This window comes from Micrasema longulum, unplaced genomic scaffold (assembly GCF_059751315.1).
Source record: "Micrasema longulum isolate JH-2025_06_02 unplaced genomic scaffold, ASM5975131v1 h1tg000461l, whole genome shotgun sequence".
NCBI lineage: Eukaryota > Metazoa > Arthropoda > Insecta > Trichoptera > Brachycentridae > Micrasema > Micrasema longulum.
Genome location: NW_028277659.1, coordinates 1 through 24,795, shown reverse-complemented (window position 1 = coordinate 24,795; position 24,795 = coordinate 1). Strand labels below are relative to the sequence as shown.

General features: G+C 34.7%; 1 protein-coding gene across 1 annotated transcript; it reads right to left on the bottom strand.

Moving 5' to 3' along the window:
* Nucleotides 1-11,721: 11,721 nt before the first annotated feature.
* LOC148281445 (protein-glucosylgalactosylhydroxylysine glucosidase-like) lies at nucleotides 11,722-24,795 on the bottom strand. Its single transcript, XM_088226682.1, has 9 exons — nucleotides 24,757-24,795; nucleotides 24,035-24,182; nucleotides 20,859-20,949; nucleotides 19,239-19,326; nucleotides 18,122-18,313; nucleotides 16,656-16,824; nucleotides 15,958-16,129; nucleotides 12,614-12,757; nucleotides 11,722-12,003 (listed from the first exon to the last, which is right to left on the bottom strand). The coding sequence occupies exons 2-9, from the start codon at nucleotides 24,059-24,061 to the stop codon at nucleotides 11,852-11,854; spliced, it is 1,035 nt and encodes a 344-aa protein (XP_088082808.1). The 5' UTR covers nucleotides 24,062-24,182; nucleotides 24,757-24,795; the 3' UTR covers nucleotides 11,722-11,851.

Below are 24,795 nucleotides of genomic sequence, written 5' to 3'. Positions count from 1 at the left end.
TGTCCTGTGTCTATAAAGTCTTCCGCTGTTGCAGATTTTTCAGGGTGCCTTAGTTTACACGCTCTTTTATGTTAATCAATTATTTTCTTTGCTCTGTGCCCTGTTTGTCCAGTATACGCTTTTACACTTCCTTGGAAGCTCAGTTTATAAACTGCTTCAGTTTGCAGGGGGTTCTCGTCTTTCAGGTTTAATAAGCAGTCCTTAGTTTTTTTCAAATCTGTCCAAATATTAAAAATAAAACTTTGGGTATCCTGTTAGTAACGTTTCGTACATATTAGTCCATTTTGTAACATCTTTTTCATCAATCTTCTTCGTAGCTTGCGATTTTTAAATTTGGTCAGTAAGTTGCTTCTTGTATCCATTACGCTCTTACACCAACTTACATGGGATCACCCAAAAAATATACATATTGATATTATACATTATATTTTTATTGTCAACGGAAGCTTCTCTATTAAATAAACGGATGTTCAACAAGGAATCCCGTTTCTCTCCGGTCCGTTTACACGATGTAAAAACGATTGTTAACAACAGGGTTATTTAGTATTTAGGTAGTAAATTTTTTTGTAAATAGATAAATATTAATTAAAGCAATATTGTTATTTGTTAGGAAATAATTCACAAATGGTGCTAATTTTTACTAAGTAATTACTTGTCTACATATTTAGCAGATTTTAAGTAGATTGAATATCGTATTACACTATGATATACATAATATGATAGTTACCCAATAATTGTTTTGTGCTATTTATAAGTAGTATTAAATTTAATTGACATAAAATAGGAATCAAGTTGTGACAAAATAAATAATTAAAACTAGAGATGCCACGAATACTTGGCTGAAAACCGGATACTAAATCACGAAAAAAAAACGCACAGATTACTCAAAGTATCTAATTTAATCACAAATGATTAGTTTAGTATTTAAAATCTATCAGTGGTAAGCTGTGATAAATACAAATATTTTTTTCAGCATTTGTTGGTAGCAAACGATTGCGCTTTCTTCATAAATAATACCTCGCGAGATCTTGTTACACAGCAAACACACAGCCAGTTTATTATCTTCGCTACAAATCTCATAATATTCCCAAATAGGCTATTTTTTGTTAAATGGTGCCATGGTGTACAATGAACAAATAATTACTAATAATGACTATTAGTCACACAATATGATGTAATAATGAACAAATAACGCATGTGGCAGCATGATCTACTCGCAAATGATACAAATACGCCCGTCCCGTCACCCCCGCGCGCGAAATACACACATCTTTTGCCGAGCATAGCCGAATATTCGGTATTTGGTCAAATCACTATTCGTGGCATCTCTAATTAAAACTGTTGAGTGCTAGTAAGCAACACTGCCACAGGAGTGTATCAGGACAAAATAATTTAAAAAAAGTTTATTATTAGATATATATATCATTATTATAAGGACTTTAATTTATATTTCTCTTTGTTACTTTTGGAAGGCTGTCTAAATGATTTTTTTTATAAAGGGCTTACAAAATATTTTTTATTTAAAAAAAACCTAATTCCTGTAAATTGTAATTTCGTGTGTTATTTTTATATGTAGATAAACATACTTATCAAAAAAGGAAATTACCAATCATTTACTTTATCTGAATTTAAGATTGTAATTTTATTTTTTAGTAAAGTTTATCGAGTCAATTGAATTCTTATTTTTATAATGTAAAATCTCTTTGTAAAGCGCCCTTGAGGTATTATATTACGAAAATGGCGCTATATAAGTTATCAATATTAACAATAAACGAAAAAAACTTTTTCATTCATTAATTGTATAAAAATATGAGTTACTTAATGAATGTTCTTCTGAATTTTTACAGAATGCATATAACATAAAAATATTTAGGGTAAATTTTATATTTTATTTCTATTTGGTTTCATCACCATTGGTTTCGGTTCAAACATTTGTTTTTATTTTTTATTGAACTTTTACAAAATATATACATTTCCAACCAATGTCTGGTTTTTGATGACATGACTTGTGGCATTGTAAAGTAAAAGTTTTTTTTAATGCACAATAAGTTGAGAATTTTCATCGATCAGACAAAAAAGAAAATTGAATCGATTATTTTGAAAATGATCAAAGTATAAAATCAATAATTTTAAAGGCAAAAAAAAAACATTCTCCTGAAAAAGAAATGTATGACACAAATTGATATTTCATTGTCATAGTATTAAAACCATAAAAAAAAAACACTTGTCGTTTTTGAAATAATCAATTCAATCGTGATTTTATCCATTTATGTTTGGACAGTATTTATTTATTAATTAATCATAAAACAGTCGCATCTCATTGTAAGATATACCTACGTAATATAATAACAATATGTTTTTTTTTGTGTTTGTCCCAACTTAGCACAGGACAAAAGACGCGTTTATATATTGTAAGACACAAAAATATTAATTTTTCAACAATGTTCTTAGTATGTCCAAACGTTTATAGACAAGGCTGGATTCTAATCCCTAGGGAGTAATCAAGATTTAAACACCACACCGTACATGAACACCGAAAAACCTTCACCAGTCTCTTTTTGGTGTTAATGGCATTTTAATAGTATTTTTAATAATTTTTTTAAAAACACAATTTATGCTACCATTTGTGTTTGCAATATGGCTATGAGAAAGAATGACAATATGACAATTAAACTCACAGTAAAAGGTTAATGAAAGCAGTTTAGTTTAATTTAGTTAATCGTGGCTTATGATTTTTTTTGAAAGAGTTACTCCTTTACTGACAAAAAGACGTTGTTTTTTAGTATGAGCGAAACTGATCGGAAGACCCACGGTCTTTAACACGGTTTTCCGGTATGTGGGGGTAGTGCTGTCACTGTAATCTTGTAATTGTTAATGTGTTATTGCTCTTGTATTGCATACAGCAAAATGTCCTCATTACATAATTTTCGCCAAAAAGTAGATTTAGAAAATTTCCGTATTGAGGTATCAAGAACTGAGATCCCTTTCATGTAGATCACATTAGGTAAAATCGCCGTCAAATGAGAATGCCTACGCTTATATAGTGACTGCAGTGTAAAATATGTCCTGGCGTAGGTATTCTTATTTGGCGACGACTTTACTCTATGATAAAAACAAAAGGGAAACCGTTCAGTTTCTCCATTTTCCCGGCTGGGATATAAATATGCATAATATCGTCGGCCGAAATTGTGAAACTCATAAGTCCCAAACTTACTTTTGTTGAGGGGAAGTAGCGAAGTTATTTTAGATATTTGAAAATAATACCTATATATTAGAACACTGAAAATATACAAGTTTTGCACACATATTATGTATTATTTGAAGTCCTAACAGAAAACGACGACCATTTGTGGACATACGAGTATTTCAATTTAGGGTGGCAATATGTTATTAGTTATTAGTTATTATTGTTGAATATTTTTATACTTACCATTAAAAATGTAATACATGTTTTATTTCCAAACTATTTTATTTTACTGAAATAATAAATCCATTATGAAATATTAGTGTTATTTTAATTCCCCGAAGGGGTTGGTAAGAGGACAGAATGCCACATCACTCTGTCTTTGCATACATACCTCGCTTCCTCTACATTCATACATCTTCTCATGCACGCCGATTATTTCTGCCCTTGACATGTTCAAGTATTTGATGGACTTGATCGTGCCATGTCTTTCTCGGTCTTCCTCGTTTTCTGCATCCATCAACATTCGCAACGTAGATCCGTTTAGTCGTTCTTTCGCTGTCCATTCGCTCTACGTGTCCAAACTAACGCAGCACCCCTTTTTTTATTCTGTCGATAATGCTTGTCTCATCTTTAGATGGTTAATGGATATCGACATGTGCACCTATCATACATCGTTTTACCACACGTTCGCCTAAGATATCGCATTTCGACAGCATTGAACCTACTTTCATCATTTTTTGTTTCCGATTCCACACTTCGCTTCTATACATTAGGGTTGGCACTAGAACTTCATTGTGAACGGATAGTTTTGCCTCCTGCGGCAAACATTTGTTTGCCAAGGTAGATTTTAGTGCACCGTTCACCCTGTTCCCGGAAGTCACCCTCCTTTCAATATCTTTCTCAGTTTTTCCATCCCTTATAAACATACTTCCCAGGTACAAAAATTCTTCTACCTGATACAGAATATCTCCGTTCACACTGATCTCACATTTGGTTTCTTTTATCCCTTTCTAAAAACATTACTTATGATTTATCAACATTAATAAACAAATCGCTTTTCTTGCATACATCGTGACTTCTACTATCAAGAATTGCAGGTCTTTGCTGCCAGCAAGAAGCACGGCACCATCAACATACAAAAGACACCAATCATATCACTCATTTTTGCTTCCATTCTTAAATTTTTATTCTTTACTTTTTATTTTTATCTGGTATTTCTCTGCACCAAAACAAAATTTACGTTATTTGGTGACTTCTGGGCCTAGAGATTCGATACATCGGGACGTCGATTTCAAAATACATCGGTAAAAACTTCGATGTATCTATGATAAAAGAATATCGAGGTAGGGTTTAGCAAGGTAGGTAGACTGAATGTTAAAATTGTGACAATAATCGACACTGCATACCTACATAATACACGCGTAACCAAAGATAAATTTACCTAATAGGGTCTTTTCAGATTTATTTATTATTTTTAAATAAGCAAAAAATACAAAAGTAACGATACTAACATTTTTTTCGTGCGACATCGGATAAATTTTCTATTAGGGTTTTTTTAATATGCATATTTTGAATTACCTGAAAATGAGATGTTTCGTGCCCTGCGGGAAAAACGGTACGAATGACGCTTTAGCGCCAAACTGGTATGCAATGTTTATTTGAAACGCAGTCGGCGGTCGTAACGCGTGACGTCAAAATGACGTGATGCCAACTGCGAGCCATTTTGTATAAGCTCATTTTTTACCAGAAAATTATGAATGAAAACATGTTTTGAATACATTGATAGTTATATCATTAGAATCGTAGAAATCCGCTTTAAATTTATTTGTATTTTTGACGTTATTTCCGACTTACGAAAATACCCTATTGCATTGACATATTTAATACCCATACTCACGCCCTGAGCCCTCAAAAATGATGACACTTAACTCATGCCCAAACGTTCAGTCATGCCTAACGCGTATTTAGTCGTTCTTTGACCGCGCTAAGCGTGACGTTTGGAATCGAAAACAAAATGCATGCTTGTGTCATGAAAGCGTGTAAAAACCTTTCGGATAAACATTGTAAAAAGGATTGTGTAACTTTTCATTGGTAAATATTTGTTCATGAGTGATAAACAAAGCGTAAAACAATCAATATTCAAATATAACAAAAATAACATCAAACCACGCCTAGCGGCGCAATTACGAAGCTCTTCTTACTTACAGGGCTGCATTGATAGGAATATGTTTTTTAAATATAATAAATGTGAGTTAATATTATTTTCCATTACACAAAATCCAATGAAATGAAATAAATGGGTCGAAAGAAATTATATGCAATTTAAGAAAAGAATCTGATTGGGATCTATCAAAGATGAATGTTGATTGTTAACTTTAAAATACATTTTTTTTATATAGGTACAAAAAATGAGTATCCTCCAATTGTTGGTAGTATATGCATGATCGTTGAATGCAGCCCTGTAGCTCAATCACAAATAACTATCGACGTGCTAATAAGCGACGTGATAACAATTTCTCACCGTGGTTGTTTATCGTATTAGCGATCACAATGCAACATCCGTGAACACCTAATATTAAATCTCAAAATATTTACGTTTCGCGACGCATAATCAGGATTATTATTATTACAACAGCAGGCTGCGTAATCATATATTTAAATTTCACCGGTGTAAATATGGAAAATATTCCAAAACGGCTATTTTTATTTATTTATTTATTATTTATCATGCTATTCATTGAATTTAGCCGGCGCGCGGCGGTTGGCAAGCGAAATGTGAAGAAAAGCAGTCGCCATAGTAATTGTAATTTAATTTTCACTTTTTTGTATTAGATACTTCTTACTATTTTGCTTCTTATATATTGTATTGCCAGCGATTTTTTCGCCAGTGAACTGTATTTTTACGAGGACAAAAAAAAACCGACATGAGCGTAGACTTAGAGATTACACACGCGTTGACTTATGACTGCGATAATTTAATCATGTTCATTATTAACATAAAACAACAGAGATGAATAATATTTTAGAGAAGGTAATATAGAAGTCTAAGCATCTACAGGGCTTATGACCTGTCATTGGCTGGTTTAAGTGGCCAATTTACACACTGTGTAACATTCACCAATCTGCCCATATTTGAACATCTATATTCCTTCGATTCTTTCATCTGTTGATGTTTGTGAAGTTAAAGAGCTGAAACCTTTATTTATGCGGGTGAGATTCATTTAATGGAATTATTTCATCTACATACTAGGCAACGCCTGAAAATTTTAATTTTTTAAAATTTGTATACTTCTTCATGGACCAGGTGGATTTATCAACAATATTTTGAGTTTGTTCAAATTTTTGTAGACAAGGACCGGATTCAACTCCCAAACATATTACAACAGAGATGAAGAACATTTTAGAGAAGGTAATATAGAAGTCTAGGCATCTACAAGTTACACATGTTAATGTTAACAGCACATGTTAATGATAATGATAGTTATTTGTGATTGAGCTACTGGTGTAAATAAACAAACTCGGTAACTATAGGCACGTTTTCTTGTCACTACTTTATTTATGTATTAATGTGTCAATGCCTAATTGAGTAATGAAAAAGAGGTCGTCTCTTTAAAGTAGGTACGCGGTATCTTTTACGAAAATCTATGACAAAACAGTTGAATTTTGATTCGGACGTTTCCAGATATTTTCAAAGGAAAGCGAAGATGAATATATTAAAGCGATTTCTGGTTGTCAGTGTACTTATCATAAGTCTTTATTTGGGGGTTGTGGAAAACCAATCGTACAATTATAACCGCGAAGAATTTTGCGGCGGAAATTATACCAACTGGACGTTCCAGTCAACGAGTTACCCCATTTTGAAATATACGGCCCCATCAAATTTGTTGAAGTCGGATGAATCGGGATACATCAAGACTAATGGGTATTATCTTTTCGTTAATGCTCCTGGTAAAATATGCATGGATTTAGTGCCGAGTGGTTTATTTCGCCTGCCACGCATTTTCTACGTGAAATTTTTTTTGAAAGTGGATTCGCCATATTTGATGTTCAACTTTACGCAACACGAGGACACGAAGGATCGACAAGTTTCCTTCGGAGCTTTTCCATTTTCACGGCAGACATGCTGGAGTTCAATTGTAGTCAAAATCGACTGGTCGCTGTTTTTTTATAAGGTACATCTTTTAAACTTTATAACACGTTATTTTTTATACTAGCCACCCAAGATAGTGCAAATACTGCGTTTCCTCAACATTTGTTTTTCTGCATGATATAACCCACAACTTCCCAACACATTTTGCAATTAAACAGACAAAAATTAAACTGCAATAACAACTTATTTTTTTACGACTGCTTAGATTCCTCAAGATATCCAACCTCTCATCAATTTAATACAAATGATTGAATCGAACGGTGAGTGGTGTTACACAAAGGTGGGTGAAGATAAGATGATCAGTCTTACGCTTTAGGTGCCAGTACAGAATAATAAAATATTTAACATTGTTTTGAGTATGTCCAAATATTTTATTTTATTAACAAACGGAAAATCTGCCTTTTACAAAAATTTATAATACTAACATATTTGGCCTTAGTATTAAAAAAAAAAGCATAAATTTCCTTTTACCCAAGATTTATGTAAAAATTAAACCTAAAAATTATACAACATATTCAGTAGAATGTTTTAACAATTTAAGAGTAAATGAAAAAACAAATTGAATAATAAAATATTTTAAAGTAATATATGGGTTCAAACTGTCAGTACGGTCACAGTGAGTCACGTCTTGCTGGAGGGTGTGATTCTATAAAATGCTGCAAACGCCCAGTTGCATTCCACCGGCAACACTACTGACTAGTCCTACTCGTTAGCGTCCACGTCGCGAACCCCGGACAATGGGATCACACTCATAACGGTGTGATCGCAGCAGCTAACGAGAGGATGAAAGGCGAGTTTCTGGCGCCTGCAAACCAGAACCAACCAGCTAAGGGAAGGTAACTCCGACAGAAAAATCCACCAGAGAAGGCACCGGGAAACCACTCTGGTCATCTTTTCCCAGGAATCACTACGGCGAATACATACAATAAGCAGTTGTCCTGGCTGCGGAGTAGCGCAGGACCGAGATGCTTTCGCTGTAGTGATCGCCAACGTCGGGGGATCTGACAAGGCACCTCAAGAAGAAAGTAATAAAACAAGAAAATCGTAAGTACTGTTTCATACGGTTGGGAAAAGTGAACAAACAATTGTATTTATTATGAAATGTATAAATAAATAAATATAATTACCATTCACCATCTTTGAAAAAGTTCAAAAGGTTTGTTCTATAGGAACAATACCCTACACTAAATATATCCGATACGTGGGAATAACTATTGCCGAGTTCATGAAGTCTGTTAAATACGGCATGTTTGAAGACATTTCGGATTTCACTCCCTCGGTTGTTATTATGATCTAAATTTATTGCAACAGAGAGGGTAAACATTTATTGAGAAAGGGAATATGGAAGTTTTAGCATTTACAGGGGCTTCTGACCTGTCATTAGCTGATTTACAGTGTTTAAAGTAGCTAGTCAAACTAGCCAAAGCATAGGTTTTCGTGGTGTAGTGGTTAAGACGCTTAAGTCACGCATGGAAGGTTCCGGGTTCGGTTCCCGGAGAGAGCACAAAAATTAAATGTGATTTTTCTCAAGCCTGGGCTGGCTTGTTGAGCTAGAAAAAAAACTTCCATGTACCCTCCTCAAAAATCGAACCTAGGACAATGAAAGCAACCACCTCTTTCCCGAAATTGTTCATAAAGACTTGTGTCTCTCTTCAGTTTCGCATATTCACTATGTATTAAAAAAATATTAATTAAGCGAAAATGTAATATTTTTTACAATCAAATCGCGAAAATAACAAAACATAGAAACTTTAAAAGCTTTCATTGTACCCCTCACTGCAGTATTGTCAATTTGTGATCAATCAAATACACATGCTCAGTACAATCACCTTTTTCTAATTTCCCAGCATGACAGTGAAGGGATACAGTGTTAGTTCCAAATTGCGGCTGCACGCTTCAGGTTCCGCTTTGGAAAGGAAGAAGAACGTAGTGATACAAAAAAATAAACAACGACACAAAACCCAAATACATATAGGAAACATTAGAAGAATTTGCCTGATACAACACGCACTCAAGCAACTGCGCAAAATTAGTATATTGTATAGACTAATAGTCTCAAAAATCTGTCTCAAGAATGTAATACATATTTATTTGCAGACGACACGGCCATAATAATATCAGTGAAAATGTAGTAAATGCTGAACATCAACTTCGAAAAGATTTCATTCAACTCTTAAAATGGTCCCATGATAATGGTCTAATTATAAATATTAAGAAAACTACGGTACTATATATATATTACATCATCCTATACTACGAGAGAAAAAAATAGAATTAAATCCCACACTTACGCGTGTCTTCATAACAAACCCAAAGGCACTGCGTCAAGTAAATATAACATGTTAGAAATTGTAAGTGATTTTAAATACCTTGGCTTAACATTTGACAGAACTTTCAACTTTGAAAATCACATTAACATCATCTGCACGAGGCTTAGAGTATGTATGGTAAAACTTCATCAGCTGAAGAAAATATTACCTTTAAAATGACTTGAGTTAGTTTATATAAGTCTTGCAGAATCAATATATCATTCGGAATATGTCTTGGGGAGGACCTCACAAGTCATACGTTGATAGAATTTACAATCTTCAGAAAAGACTTCTCAATATAATGACACAATCCTATTTAAGCGTTGTGGGGTACTTCCAGTGAAGCAACTTTACCACTTATGCTAATAATTAAGCATTTTGATGAGGAAAAAACCCTGCTCAGTCACTAACATGGAACAAGATCGATAACAGCCATGAAACTGGTAGAGTCTAGAGCACAAAACTTCTATGGAAGCAGGACGACAGAACATATTATACTAAAGCTATTTAATAAGCTTCCTGTCGATGTAAAAAACTCTACCAGTTTGCAGCAAAGAAGCAAACGATTCAAGGATTTCCTCATCAATAATCAAAACTTCAAGGTGTGAAGTTGTGTTTTTCCAGTCCAAATATATTTGTGTTGTTTAATTTTTTACAGTGGTTTTTTTTTGTTAATTGTTTTAGTGTTTATTTGATATTTTGTGATAATTTACTATAAAAAAAGTATTAGAAACGCGCAGATAAACTTTTATTTATTACGAGTTTGCCGCGATCTAGATTTTGTTTACTTTTGTACATTAATTTGAATAAATATAAAAATAATAAAAAAACACTAAACCCAGGACATTGAAAGCATCCACCACATACCCGAATCCGTTTTAAAGACTAAATTTTTAGTGTCTTTCTTCGGATTCACTGATACAAGCAAGCATTTTTTTTTCATTACGAATTGATTATATTTCTCCCTTTACTAACCAAATTCAGTAAGGAAAAGCGCGAACAAATATTTACATTTACAACTTTCAATGTCCCTTTCACTGTCGCTATAAACTCCCCCCCCCTCATCGTCTACAAGGGGAAGTATAAATAAAATAAATAAATCCATCACCCAGTTCAAACCCCTTTATGTCGACAGTAATAGGAAACGTTAGTATTTACTCTCTGGAGCACCAGAACTTCCCCAGGTGACCTTCAAGGCCGGAGGCCCTCAAACAAAACCAACTTTTGCCACCACTCATACCTACTCAAACTGTAACTATTGAAGATTTTTATCTCACCCTGGACAGGTAGGCGAACACGCCTACCACTACACAACTAGGCGTACTTACCTCCACTCGATTTTATTCAGAAAATCGAGTGAAGATAAATCCGCCTATCGATATAATATAAATATCTAATGTATTTTCTAGTTCTGCGCTTATGTCACGGGAAACGGAACTGCTATGGTCGACAGCATTGAAATATTTAATGATTCTACCACATCATGGATGCAAATTGAAATAGAAAAAGAATTTAATCTCGAAGAACGTATGGGACTATTCCTCAAGACGAAGAATGAGACATTTTTGAAAAAGTCGGAATCGTCAACTCCTAAAACGACTATATTCGACCTTAGAACGGTTAATACATTGATGCTTATTGGTATAACGAGTTTGATATTCGCTGTTACATCTGCCTTGATTCTAACTGTTTTAATTTGCATTTAATATACTAATAAGATTGAATTATTCTGAATAAACGTTATTATTATTATTAATTTTAAGAGAGCAGTTTGAAACTGATATGCCTAAATCAATTTTTAAAAAAAATAGTTGTATGCCCATGTTTTATTGTTAATCTGATGTTCTAATTTATTTAAACGAATATAAAAATATTATGTATGGTACGATAAGGGCCGATAGTTAAAAACATCTCGGTGATAAAAACATGGTATTATGTAGACATGTCATGTCAATTAAGTTTTTAGGATCTTCGGCAAATTCTAATTTTTAGAGTCATGACTATTTTATCGTATGTTATTTCCTGTGCGGTATAAGGGGGAAAGCTGGATACAATGATTTAGACATACTCAAATCTCAAATTGTGAATATTTTATTTGCTTCGTGCTGTATCCATAGAATTATAGTATATTATAATTCCATAGCTGTATCATATTCACATTCACAAATGAAGGGCGGAACATCACCATAACATTAATTAATTTCTTCATAGGAAAAAATTACTGTCCGCTGTAAAACTTGAGCCATGGTCCTTTTGAAATGTATTTGTATCACTCTGTCCAATCACATCCAAAGGTACAGAGCAGTTTCCAGGTTTAGCTAGTTGTATTTTGTAGGTATCTCCCGTTGTAAGAAGAACTACAACAAATTAATTCGATTATGATTAATGTTAAATGTTATTTATTACTAAACTGGAATGTCTCAATGTAACGAGGAACGTCAGTGCTACGGGAAATTGGGTGTAAAAAATGTTTTTTTACACGCAGTAAGAATTAGACAGTATTTAATTGTACATAAGGTTCTCGAAAATGTGTGAAAAAATGAATATAAATTATTATCACTATTATTTATAATTGTTTTTAGCACCACAACGGGCCAGGAGGCCCAATTACAGTGGTGAATTGCAGCGCTGAACACCCAGGCTCGAAGAAAATCACATTATATTTTTGTGTTCTCACCGGGAATCGAACCTGGAACCTTCCAACGCCTCGAAGGCTGCCTGAACTATTTTGAAACGTCATAGGTGTTTTGACGGATACGGGGTTCTACTTTTAAATGTCAGGAAAACTCACCGAATTGTGACGTTACGGACGGTACATTTTCATATTTATGAAATCTTTTGAAATCACAGTGATCATAATACGATGCATAATTTATTATTTTTTTTGGCTTAGTAGTTTATTAACAAATCCACTGAACTTCCTCATTCTAAAGTAAATAATACAGAACAAAGAAAAATACATCTTACCCGAGTTTCCAATGTTTAGCATTATTAATACTCCGTGCTGATTTTCAATATATATTCTGCGATTCAGATCCATATCTTCCACATATATCCACCCCTTTTTTTCATCAATATGGAGGGATAAAACTGCGCCTAAATACTTAATTCCTGAAAGAGACAATAAAGATGACAATCAATTATTTAATTTTATAGTTAATACATCGATCATTTTTTATATATATACGTACGTCACTTTAATTCTTATCTTGGCAGAACGAACAATTTTTTTACACATTTTCTAGTTTAAAAGGCTTCAGAATCCCATACAAAAAGATATTTTTGTTTTAATGGAAGTTCATTATAAATTGTTAGTTACGCCACATTTACTATATGTGTGTTACACATGAAATTTATTTGTTGCCTACTGGGCCCTGGTTAAGATGTTGCGATCCTTACTGTGGATAGGTACCACATTTTTGTCTCCGGCTTGACATAATAATACTTTACTCAAACGCATACAACAAAAGAATAACAAAATAACAATTGAACTGTCACCGAGTGAACATGTTTTTTCATAATCCCAGCGCGATCGCAAATAATTTGTTTTAGCGAACAATAATTCACTGTGTCTGTTATCAAATATTATCATCAAGAAACGACAAGTGCCTTTACCAGGGAGTGGGAGACTATTTCTCACTTCCTCATCCGGCGGAGCGCTATCCGATAGATCACGGCTATGATGATCAGGTTCTGCCTGGGACGGCGCAGGAAGAGTTGAGGATCTACACAGATGGCAGTCTCTTGGACGGCAAAGTGGGTGCAGCGTTTGTACCTTACGATGGCGTCAGAGAGCTGCCGTCGAGAAAGTTGAAACTCGGCGATTTCTGCTCCGTGTTTCAGGCGGAACTCTTTGCGATCAGAGAAGCCCTGGTCTATGTTTTGAAGAAACCACCAAACAGATGGAAGAAAATAACGATCCTGACAGATTGCAAATCTGGCGTCCATGCAATAACTGACCGAAATTCGGTCAACCCTATTGTAATGGACATTAGAACAGATATCCAGAAGCTTCGATGCAGACACCAGGACGTGTACATCGGCTGGATACGGGGACACTGCGGAATCCTTGGCAACGAAAAGGCTGACGAAAAGGCTCGGGAAGCTACACTCAAGAAGACAGCCCCCGATTTTGCCGATTTCCCGCTCAGTTTTGCCAAAAGGAAAATAAGAAGCAGAACCCTTCAAGTCTGGAACGATCGTTATTTAAGTGAACCTACCGGAAGTATAACTAAAATGTTTTTCCCTACCATTTTCCATGCCTATGATTTCAGGAGAATGCAGAATGCTGGCTACGAGCTCACCCAGATGCTTACGGGTCACGGTGGGTTTATGAGCTACCTGCATCGCTTCAAGATCTCCGAAATCGACAGCTGCCCATGCGACGATGAAACTCCTCAAGATGTCCCTCACCTGTTGATGCATTGCCCCCTTTTCAGCTTTCAAAGACAACAGCTGGAGGCGCGCTGCAGAAGCTTGGGTGAAGATCTATGTGACATCCCATCGGTGATAGGTAATAAAGAACTCACACGAGAGGTAGTATTATACATGATCAATATAGTGCAGGCTATTGGTAAAATAAACCAAAGTAGGGAAGAAAATGCCGAACACTCCTCTAGTGGAACGGAAGGCCTGTTGACTACTGCCAACAGGCCGGCTTCTCCTGAAGAGTTTTGAGTGGTTTCCTCTCCACATAAGCAAATGCTGAGAAGTTCCTGATTGGCCCACATTAGTATATCCCACCTGATCCCAACAGTTTAGATCAATTTAAAGAAATTTAATTGCAGAAAAATCCACTTTTGAAATATAAACCTTGTATATTATAAGCAAGGTAAATAATAAAGCAACTCCTATATAAAAAAAAAAAAAAAAAAAAAAAAAGTGCCTTTCCTGAACACAGGATCTGACCCTGCCTGCCGCGAGAGAAGTTTCGAACAATAATGTGCCAGAACCCCAGTACAAGGTAGGTGATTGCAGTAATTTGTATTAGGGTTCGGTGGAAAACAAAGTAAAGATAACCCAATTTCCGCGAACCAGTAAGTCGAGCGTCCATAGTTTCTGCCTAGTGACGCGATCAATTGTGATAATGTAGTTAAGGTTGGAAAATATGGTAAATCAGTTTTAACCAAATGTTTTTCTACTTTCCTTTACGGTTGCGTATCGTAAAACCTCACTAGGGCCCGAAACAGCAAAACTCTGAGTTTTGAGAATAGGCGTCTCAGAAGAATCTCGGTTGTGCGGTGATTTGACTTTGTGAGGAATGAAGTAATAAGAGAACAAACGCAGCAAACTTCGGTGACAACTGTCACCAAGCGTAGGCGATACGGTTGGCTAGGCCATAAACTGCGGATGCCTCCCGAGAGCGTTAAACACGCTTGCCTACAATACAAGGCATCGTCCTGGACGTCCACTGCTGACTGTACGTCGGCAGTTTATGTCAGAGCTTCGGGACGAAAACTTGAATTAGGAGGACGCGAAGGAGTTGGCAGCCGATAGAGATTAATGGAAGCTCTTTGTGGATATCATATGCTTCAACTAGGGAGCGGACATGGAATGATGATGTTTTAGCTCATGAAAAAAAATGAGGTTATATGTACCTTATTGGATACATTGCCAAGAAAATGGTTTATGGAATTTACGTCTACATAACTTTTAGTAATAATCCTGCCAATGTTAAAAAAATTGTTTAAAATGTTAAAAATTAAATAAATATAAACTCGAGATGTATGAAAATAAAATGTGAATTGTATTTCCAAATTACATTATTTCTATTTATTAATTTATTACATAGTGTTGCATATATCAAAATTTTGCGCAGGTTTTTATCTGATTTCTCTTCCTTCCATCATCATCATTAAAAAAGAGGAAAGGAGGAAATATCTCCTAACGGACTACGAAGTACATTGAAGAAAAGTGAAAGAGAGTGACAGTCTCTCCGCTGTCTAATTTTGAGCCATTTCAGTTGCCTACGATAATCAGAAATGTGGTCATATTTCATAAGACCAAAAATATACCTTATGCATGTTTTCTGAAGTCGTTCAAGTTTATCGAGTTGTTCACAGCTTAAATCAGTCATGGAAACATCAGCGTAATCTACAATGGGTAGCAGTAATGCTTGTACGAGAGTGCATCTAGTAAGCGCATTAGTAGTGCGAATTACCTACAATTAGGCTGATGATTCATCTACCGATTTGTTTATCAAAATCTACCGATTTTTACTTGGCGGAGGTTGGCAACGCTGATCTACTCGAACGCTATCAAAATTGCATTTATATTGTTCTGGATACTCTCAGGGACAGAAGTATCGTTACCGTGAATATGGAGCTCGGTGGTATCCGGCGGAAGTTGTGGATTCTTGACTTCCAATCTATCTAGATAAATACTCAGCCCTCCATAGCCAAACATCAAAGCTTGTAGAAATCCTCCCATCCCGGTAATAAAATTGACGGCTCCGATTTCAGGTTCAATTGCTTCTGTCCATATCTAAACAACAAAACAAAAGTACGAATATGTTTAAACCATTGACTTATTTAGAGTAAAATAATAAAAAAAGTAGTTACTTGAAAACGTACCCATAGTTACTGAGTCTGTTTATTTACACCGGGGCTGCATTCAACGAGCATGCATGTACTACCAAAAATTGGAATATACTATGTTTTAGTTTGTGTGTTTTTAAATTTTAATGTTTGCAATTAACATTTATTTTTGGTGGATCCCAATCAGATCAATATATCAAAATGTCTCTAAATATGATTGACTTATTTTACTTATTTTTGCACCACAACAGGCCAGAAGGCCCAATTACTGTGGTGAATTACATCACAGAACACCCAGGCTTGAGAAAATACACATAAATTTTTTTTGTGTTCTCACCGGGAATCGAACCCGGAACCTTTCGTGTGTGAGTCAAGCGTCTTGACCACTACACCACGGAGGAAAAACAAATTATTTTGAACCACGGAAGCCGCCAATATGATGATCTCTATATAACTTTAACGAGTTATGTTACCTTGTAAGGATCTCTGACATAAGGTTTGTAGCTGCGGCTAAACAGCCTCGTGGCCTGGTCATCATTCCCAAGCCGCAAGTGTCCCACGGTATGCATACTCCACGTCATAGCAGGACCATTCTCCCTCGTCACGTTCTCATAGTACATCAAATCGTTTAGCATCGTCGACCTGATCATGTAAAATGTAAAAATCTTAGCGGAGAGTATGAATCTATGTATTGCAAAGAAATGCAGGTACTTCTACCGTTTGTAACGTATTATTTATGCTAAACGGGCTATTCGGCTCTGGCTGCAATGAAAACCAAATATTAAGCCAGTTTAGTAGTCGAAAAGGAGATAGGAGTGGCACTCTCTACATTGCTTCCAAGATTTCATAAACTTTGTGCCAATAAACAACAATTCTCACGTTCAATTTTTAGGTTATATACCATCCTCCAAAATAAATATAGGTACATGAACGTATACGTAGTAGAGTCTAAAACTAGTAATTCCAGAATAGAAAAGATCTACCTCCCTTGGTAGACTGTTGAACAGACCAATCATCTTTCCCACAGGCATCATCAACGGTAAATTAGTTCTGCATTCGGGAAGATCAAATGACTGTTGCCTGATCGTTATTTGAGTGAACCTACCGGAAGTATTACTAAAACGTTCTTCCCTACAATTTTCCATGCCCATGATTTCCGGAGAACGCAGAAAGTTGGCTACGAGCTCACCCAAATTCTCACGGGTCATAGTGGGCTCATGAGCTACCTGCATTGCTTCAAGCTTTCCGAGATCGACAGCTGCTCATGCGACTATGAAACTCCTCAAGATGTCCCTCACCTGTTAATGCATTGCCTCTTTTTCAGTTTTCAAATACAACAGCTGGAGGCGCGATGCAAAAGCCTAGGTGAAGATCTTTGCGACATCCCATCGGTGATAGGTAATAAAGAACTCACGCAAGAGGTAGTATTATACATGATCAATTTAGTGTAGGCAATTGGTAAAATAAACCAAAGTAGGTAACAAAATGCCGAATACTCTTTTAGTGGGACGAAAGGCCTGTTGACAACTGTCAACAGGCCGGCTTCTCCTGAAGGGTTTTAAGTGATTTCCTCTCCACATGAGCAAATGCTGAGAAGTTCCTGATTGGCTCGTATTAGAATATCCTTCCCGATCCCAACAGTTTAGCTAAAATAAAGTAATAAAATAACAGAAAAAAGTGGTTGTTGCCTAGCGACGCAGAAAAGTGCCAGCAGAAATATGTATTCTCTTTCTAACACGAATATTTGCATGTGTATCATGAATCGTAATTTGCGAACTCGTCTCGCGTGCAGAGGGCAACTCAATATTTATTTGCTAAACCTGAGAAGCAGCTAGTAAAGAAGTGAATGACGTGTTTAATATACGTTGGTGTTTCCTGTTTAGATTTCTGACTAATTTATTGTTCAATTCTCTGGACGTGCACAACCATTAGACCTTACTCGTTCATCTTGAACAGCAGCGGAAAGCCAAGCAGGACAACGTCTGCCTGCTTGATGGCTGTAGGCCTCTCGTATCCCTCGAATTGGGGGTGGTAGTCCAAGATTGGGTCATATAGAAGGGTCAGGCGAGAGGCAATACTGGCCCAGTTGTCGCCAATCGAAGAACTCTTATTGCAGAGGCAGGAAGTATATCTGGAAGAAAAGAGGAACTTTAGAATTTATGTAGGTATACATATTAGTGATGACCGAAACGAAACCAAAGTTTATTTAAATGAGTTAAAAGTCACTTAAAAACGCCTAAAACTAGGCGTTTTTATTGTTAAACCTTCTTCTTCTTATCCACATCCGCTCCTAAGTGGAGCATGTGGACATCGCCAGCTGCCTCCAGGAGATCCTATCGCCAGCCAGCACTCTCGCCTCCTTCCACGTCAATCCAGCGCCCCTTAGTTCCGGAAAGATCGTCATTGAAGGCCTTCCACGACGGCGTGAGCTCGCAGGTTTAAAGAAGAGGCAACTTGGGTTTAGGTTCTCCTGAGGCGTGCGCAGCACGTGTCTAAGCCAGGTCCACCACCGCATTCTCAAGACGCTCGTTATAGGAGGCTGCTGCGTTCATTCTCGGACTTAAACCACCTTATACCTAATATTCTCCTCAGGAACTTACTCTCAAAACTAAAAAGTTTGATGTTCTGAGCTTTGGTAAGGTGCCAAGATCCGCATCCACATAGGAATACTGGCAATATACAAGAGTTAAATTATTGGCATTTAGTTTTGACCGAGTATAGACTAGAGTTTCAAACAACACGCATCATATCAAAAATTGCTCCAGCAGTTCCTAGCCGGGTTGCGAGCTCTTTGTGCATGCTTCCATCCTCAGTAATGTGAACTCCCAAATATTCAAAGCGGTCAACTTTCTCAATCCTTTGTCCATTTTTATTGTAACAATGCAGTCATAGCGAATTATTGTACGTATCGTGATTTATTGTGAATTGTATTTTTTTTAGTTTGCTTACGCCTTAACTCAGCACAGGTCTAAGGTCCCATAGAATCGAAACATTGATAGTTTAGAAATTATTATGACTTGAGTAAGAACAAATAAATAAATAAAGCTACTACTTACTTTCCCAAGTAAAGGGCTAAAGCTGCTACTACATTTGTAAACACCGAGTTTGTTACATTAGGATGATCTTCGTCAGGACCCATCACATCTAAAATGTTAACATCATTGATATACTGTTATGTTTATATACTATCCGGAATTTGTCATTAAGAACCGCGCTCAAGATATTGGTATGTTTTCTTAAGGTTGGCAGTACTGTCATAGACATACGTGTCAATTTTATTTACGCGCGATATGTAGTGTAGTTTGTTCCTTGTAGTCGTAAACGAGTCGATCTTTGGTGTATTCTGCAAATTTTACTAAATTTTCTTCTAAAACATCAACGCAAATCTGGCGCTAAAGAGAGCTTTCCATGGACGATACCGTCGTTCAGCATCATTACGAATGATGAGACGTGGGTGTATGAATATGCCGTGGAAACCGGTCAACAATCTTTGGAGTGGCGCTTGCCAACTGAGCCAAATCCAAGAGACCATGCCAAAGTTTCTCAAAAATTGTGGAAGTTAAATGTTTTCTCGGTCTGAAGTATTTTGACTCGTATTTAAATTTGTTGCAACAGAGAGGGAAAACATTTATGAGAAGGGAATATGGGAGTCTAGGCATTTACATGGCTTATGACCTGTCATTGACTGGTTTAATTGGCCACTTTACACACTGTGTAACATTCACCATTCTACCTATGTTTGAACATCCACGTTTCCTCAACTCTTCCATCTGTTGACTTTTGTAAAGTAAAAGAGCTGAAACCTTTATCATGCGGGTGAGATTCATCCGGCTGAACCAAATCACCTACTAGGCAACGCCTGAAAACAATTTTCCAATTTTTATACTTCTTCTTTTACCAGGTAGTAATTCAACAATGTTTGAGTATGTCCAAATGCTTGCAGACTGGCTGGATTTCCTCCCTATGGAGTTGTTTATATTAAAATTTATTTCAACAGAGAGGAAAAACGTTATTGAGAAGTTAATATGGAAGCCTAAGCATTTACTTTAAGTCTGTCATTGGCTGGTTTAAGTGGAAATAAATTTAAATATGAACAACTCCCAAGGGAGGAAATCTAGCCAGTCTGCAAGGATTTGGACATACTCAAACATTGTTGAACTTCGATTTACGTTATTATTTTCATAACGTAACTCCATCTATGCGTTAAATTAATTTAAGAGCTCTAGAATACAAAGGTCCTTAAACCAGCCATTGACAGGTCATAAGCCCTGTAAATGCCAAGACTCCCATATTCCCTTCATAAAAATGTTTTCCCTCTATGTTGCAACAAATTTAAATATGAACATCTCCCTAGGGAGAAAATCCAGCCAGTCTGCAAGCATTTGGACATACTCAAAACATTGTTATTTTGACTCGATCGAGGTGATAAAAGAAAATTCACAGAGGAAGTTGAAAGCCATTCTGAAATCGGCCTACGATAAGCATAATGTGTATTGCCTAAAATGGTGATTACTTTGAAGGGGATAAAAAAATATTCATCAATAATTCAGCTAAAGTGGTTTTTTTTACAAACTCTGGGTCATGTTTGAACATAAGGTATGCATTGACTTTAAATATGAGAATTGCATTATCATTAAGTTTTATTATTAAATGCAGAGTTGTAAACAATATCATACTTTTGATGTCATAATGTAAAGTCAAGCTGTTGAATTCTGCCCTTGAGGCCCAAAACTCCGCAATTTCTCTTGTGAGGTCACAACCACTCTCCTGTAAAAAAGAAAAAAATAGAACAGCCTACTAAATTTTTTTACAGCTCAGTAAATATACGAAATGGGAAAAAGTTAAAAAACTGTGTCACAATAGAAGGTGTACGATTTTAATGAGGAACTTCAGCCCTACGGGAAATTGGATACAAAAATGTTTTCTTGCGCGCGGTAAATATTAGATCATTAAATTGTACGGCAAAATTTCTTGAAAATGTACGAAAAAAATAATAAAAAATATTTTAATAAAAACGCACTACTTTGATTGACGTCACTGGTTCATATGAACCAACCACTGATGTGAGAGCTGTGAAGGATATCCGGTTAGCTTACCGCAAACGGACCAATGGGAAGAACTAACAGTGAACAACCTCTGACGTCACACGCGGATTTATTTAAAAAATACAAAACTTAAAAAAATCATAGCGCTGATAATACGATATTAATAAAAATAATTTTTTTTTGGCTTAGTTTAATAACAAATAAAAATATAAAAAAAGACACTGAACTTCCTCATTGTGGGCTATTTTTGTCTGACAAATTTAGAAACGTCATATTTGATAAGGACATCTAGATATATGAAACTTTTTTTAATCTTTTTTTTATTAAATTGAAAACATATTATACATAATTTTATACAATATTCCCAGGGAGTTTAAAAAAAAAACTCATTTAGGGACATACAGATAGCAAATTTATTTAAAGACGTTTTTATATTTTAAACTATGATATTATTTACAAAAGAAAAATAAAAATTATGATATACTACAAATTAAAAAGGGTATGAAAAATAGTTAAAAATAACAAAATAAACATAATACTAGGCATGGAAATAAATTAAAAATGATGTTTACATTATGCAATCTGGGAAAGAAAATTTAAAAAATATAAAAAGTTTAAAAATTACATGTATGTAAACAAACTGAAGTAGTACAAAATAAAATTATTTTTTTTAATTAACAAAATATGCGCACACCCAATACAGGTTAATTTTTTTTTTATAAAAAAACGTATTGAAAATACGTATACAAGCTAAAAAAAGTATAAAAAAACACAAATAACATTTCAATAGTAGTAAAAATTACATATACAAGCAAAAACGGTAAAATATTAAAAGTTATATGTTCAAGATGCGCATTCTCTGGATAAACTAAAATTATTTATTCAAAGTACTTCTGGAAAAAATAATTCTTCAATTCGCACGTCCTGTTTCTATATTTTGAAATTGGTACTTTAAATTTTTGTGCCAATTTATTAAATTCCTTGAAACCTATGTATTATAAAGATCTAGTACCAAACTTCGTAGACTTCACAGATCCAATATAAATATTATTTTTTGATCGAGTACTAATGGAGCGCTATTATACAGTTAAATAGTAATCCAAATTGCGTCGTATAGATGCTAACGTATGGGGTTTCAATAAGACAGGTCGTGCTATCTGCCACACAGCGAATGAAACAATGACTCTAAGTTCAGAGGTCGGTTTTCCCTTAAAGTGAAGACATTAATTATTTCCCGCCAATCTGACTTTGCTGGGATTTTTTTGGGGTAATTTGAGAGCAAAAGTCTATGCTAATAAGCCAGCAACAATTTCAGACCTCAAGTACGAGATAATCGGGTATATTAGTGAAATAGAGCCCCAATTATTTCAAAATGTCATAGAAAATTTCAACATAAGGATAGTGTCATGACAAAAAGCTGAGGGTAGGGCATTTGAGCGAAAGTGTGTTTCATACATAATGAATCATACATTATCAATGTAATTTAATAAAGTTACATTGATAACTACAAACTTGAAAATTTCTAAATTATTTAAGTATTATTCGAAAAACAAATCCTACATTTCTTATTGTCACAACCTTTATACGGTGATAGAAAATCTTTTAATTCAAATAGAATCTCAAACTTCAAACTCATAAAGTTAATGTATATATAATATATGTATATAGTATATGGGTATAATATGCTATAAGCCCATTAAGAAACACCATAAGCAAAAATGAAATGAAAAAAGGATACTAGGTATGCCTTTTGCCAATCCGCTGCAGCCGCACATCTTTAACGAATAATTAAATTAAACGGGGCCTTTTGAAAGTTATTCTTAAGATGCCAATAAGCACCCCATCTATGAAAATGTTTAAAGCCATTGATGTACCAATTATTACAAAATAAAGCCTTTAGAATCATTTTGAAAAAAAAACCAGATATACGAGGGTAAAGTCGATGGTAAATGAAATGAAATTATTAACATATAAACAAAGAATATTTTACAATACAATGATATTTGTTCATAAAATTATAAACTCTAATAAAAAAACAGAATTTTGGAAAAAAATTGATCGGAACCAGCATGAACACAATCACAATACTAGAGAAAAGAACAAAATGGAGACTTCCATTTAGGAAAAAGGCAAAGTCACAAAATTCAATTTTATTTAAAGCAATTAAAAAGTATTACGAAATGGAAAAAAATATTTATGAAGAAAAAAACATATCAAAATTTAAAATAATGGTCAAGACATATGTGATAAACAATTTATAAATTAAATATATTTGCAATGTTATTATTAGAACACACATAACAATATGTATGATATGTGTGCCCTATTTTAAGATTTAAATAAATAAAAAAATATTCTGACAGATATATTTGGAAATGGACATCTTCATCGCTCTTGTCAGGGACATGGCCATATAACAAGGGTAAGACATATTATAAGTGTCAACATTCCCTCTTAATAGTCTAAATGTGTTAAAACACAACATTTGGTCAGAGATGCAAGATTGTTTTTCTGACAAATTGTTTAGTTATGCTTTCCCGAAGAATTAAAAAAGATAAAACCTTTGGAAAAACAAATTTAAATCTAGCTGAAATATATTAACTTGGAAAAAATTTAGTGACATGTGAACAATGTAAATTATTATTTTTTAAATATACTCATCCTTATCTTATTGAGGAATGTTAAGATAATGTCTTCTCATATAGTATAATATGTATAAATGAATATACCATGTATTTTTATAAGAACACATAAAATTATTTTTGAAATGAGTATTTCAAGATTTTAAAATAAAATACAATCTTTACCTCCAGCCATTTTTGATCTCCTGTCATAGCAATATACTGTCTCGCAGCAAAAGCAATACACGCTGTAATGTGTTGCTCGAAGTCAACAACTTCTGGGCAACAGTCGGGTGTCACTTCAGCTCCAGTAAAAGCACTCTCCCAAGGAAATCTGCAACAACAAAATACATAATTATTATATTTTGGGGATTGTAAACGTTGTGGCTCAACATATTACTATATATTTTTTTAATATTCCAAAAATCGTATCTGTTGAGATATCCACCTATCTTAAAATATCGTCTAAAGTTGTTCGCACCATTTTGTTTACATTCCATTTTGTACACCCAATAGTCACTGTATTGGTACACAAAATGCATTTGGTAAATAACCTGCGGGTTATTTAAATAATTTGTCTAATGAGGTCTTGTGATTCGGGTGCGATCATAATTATATTTCTTTGCTACAGGTAAAAGGTATAATGCACCAATTTTTTTTTATATTTCAATTCATTTTCTTATAATAGTATTATTTCAATGCAATAGACTATTCCGGAATACATACTGTCTGCTTAACTAGGTAAATCCTGTTTTAAGGCAGATATTTTTTATGCAGGAATAAATGATTTACTAAATAAGACTAATAATAGTAAAACTGATGACCCATGAAAAGCATAATATGCAAATAAGTCCCATCTCTGATTTAGTCTACAGGTTTCTGATAAGATGTGAGAAACGCTTGTATACCTTATTCCCTTGTATCAGTATTTGCGCATTTTCTCTCGA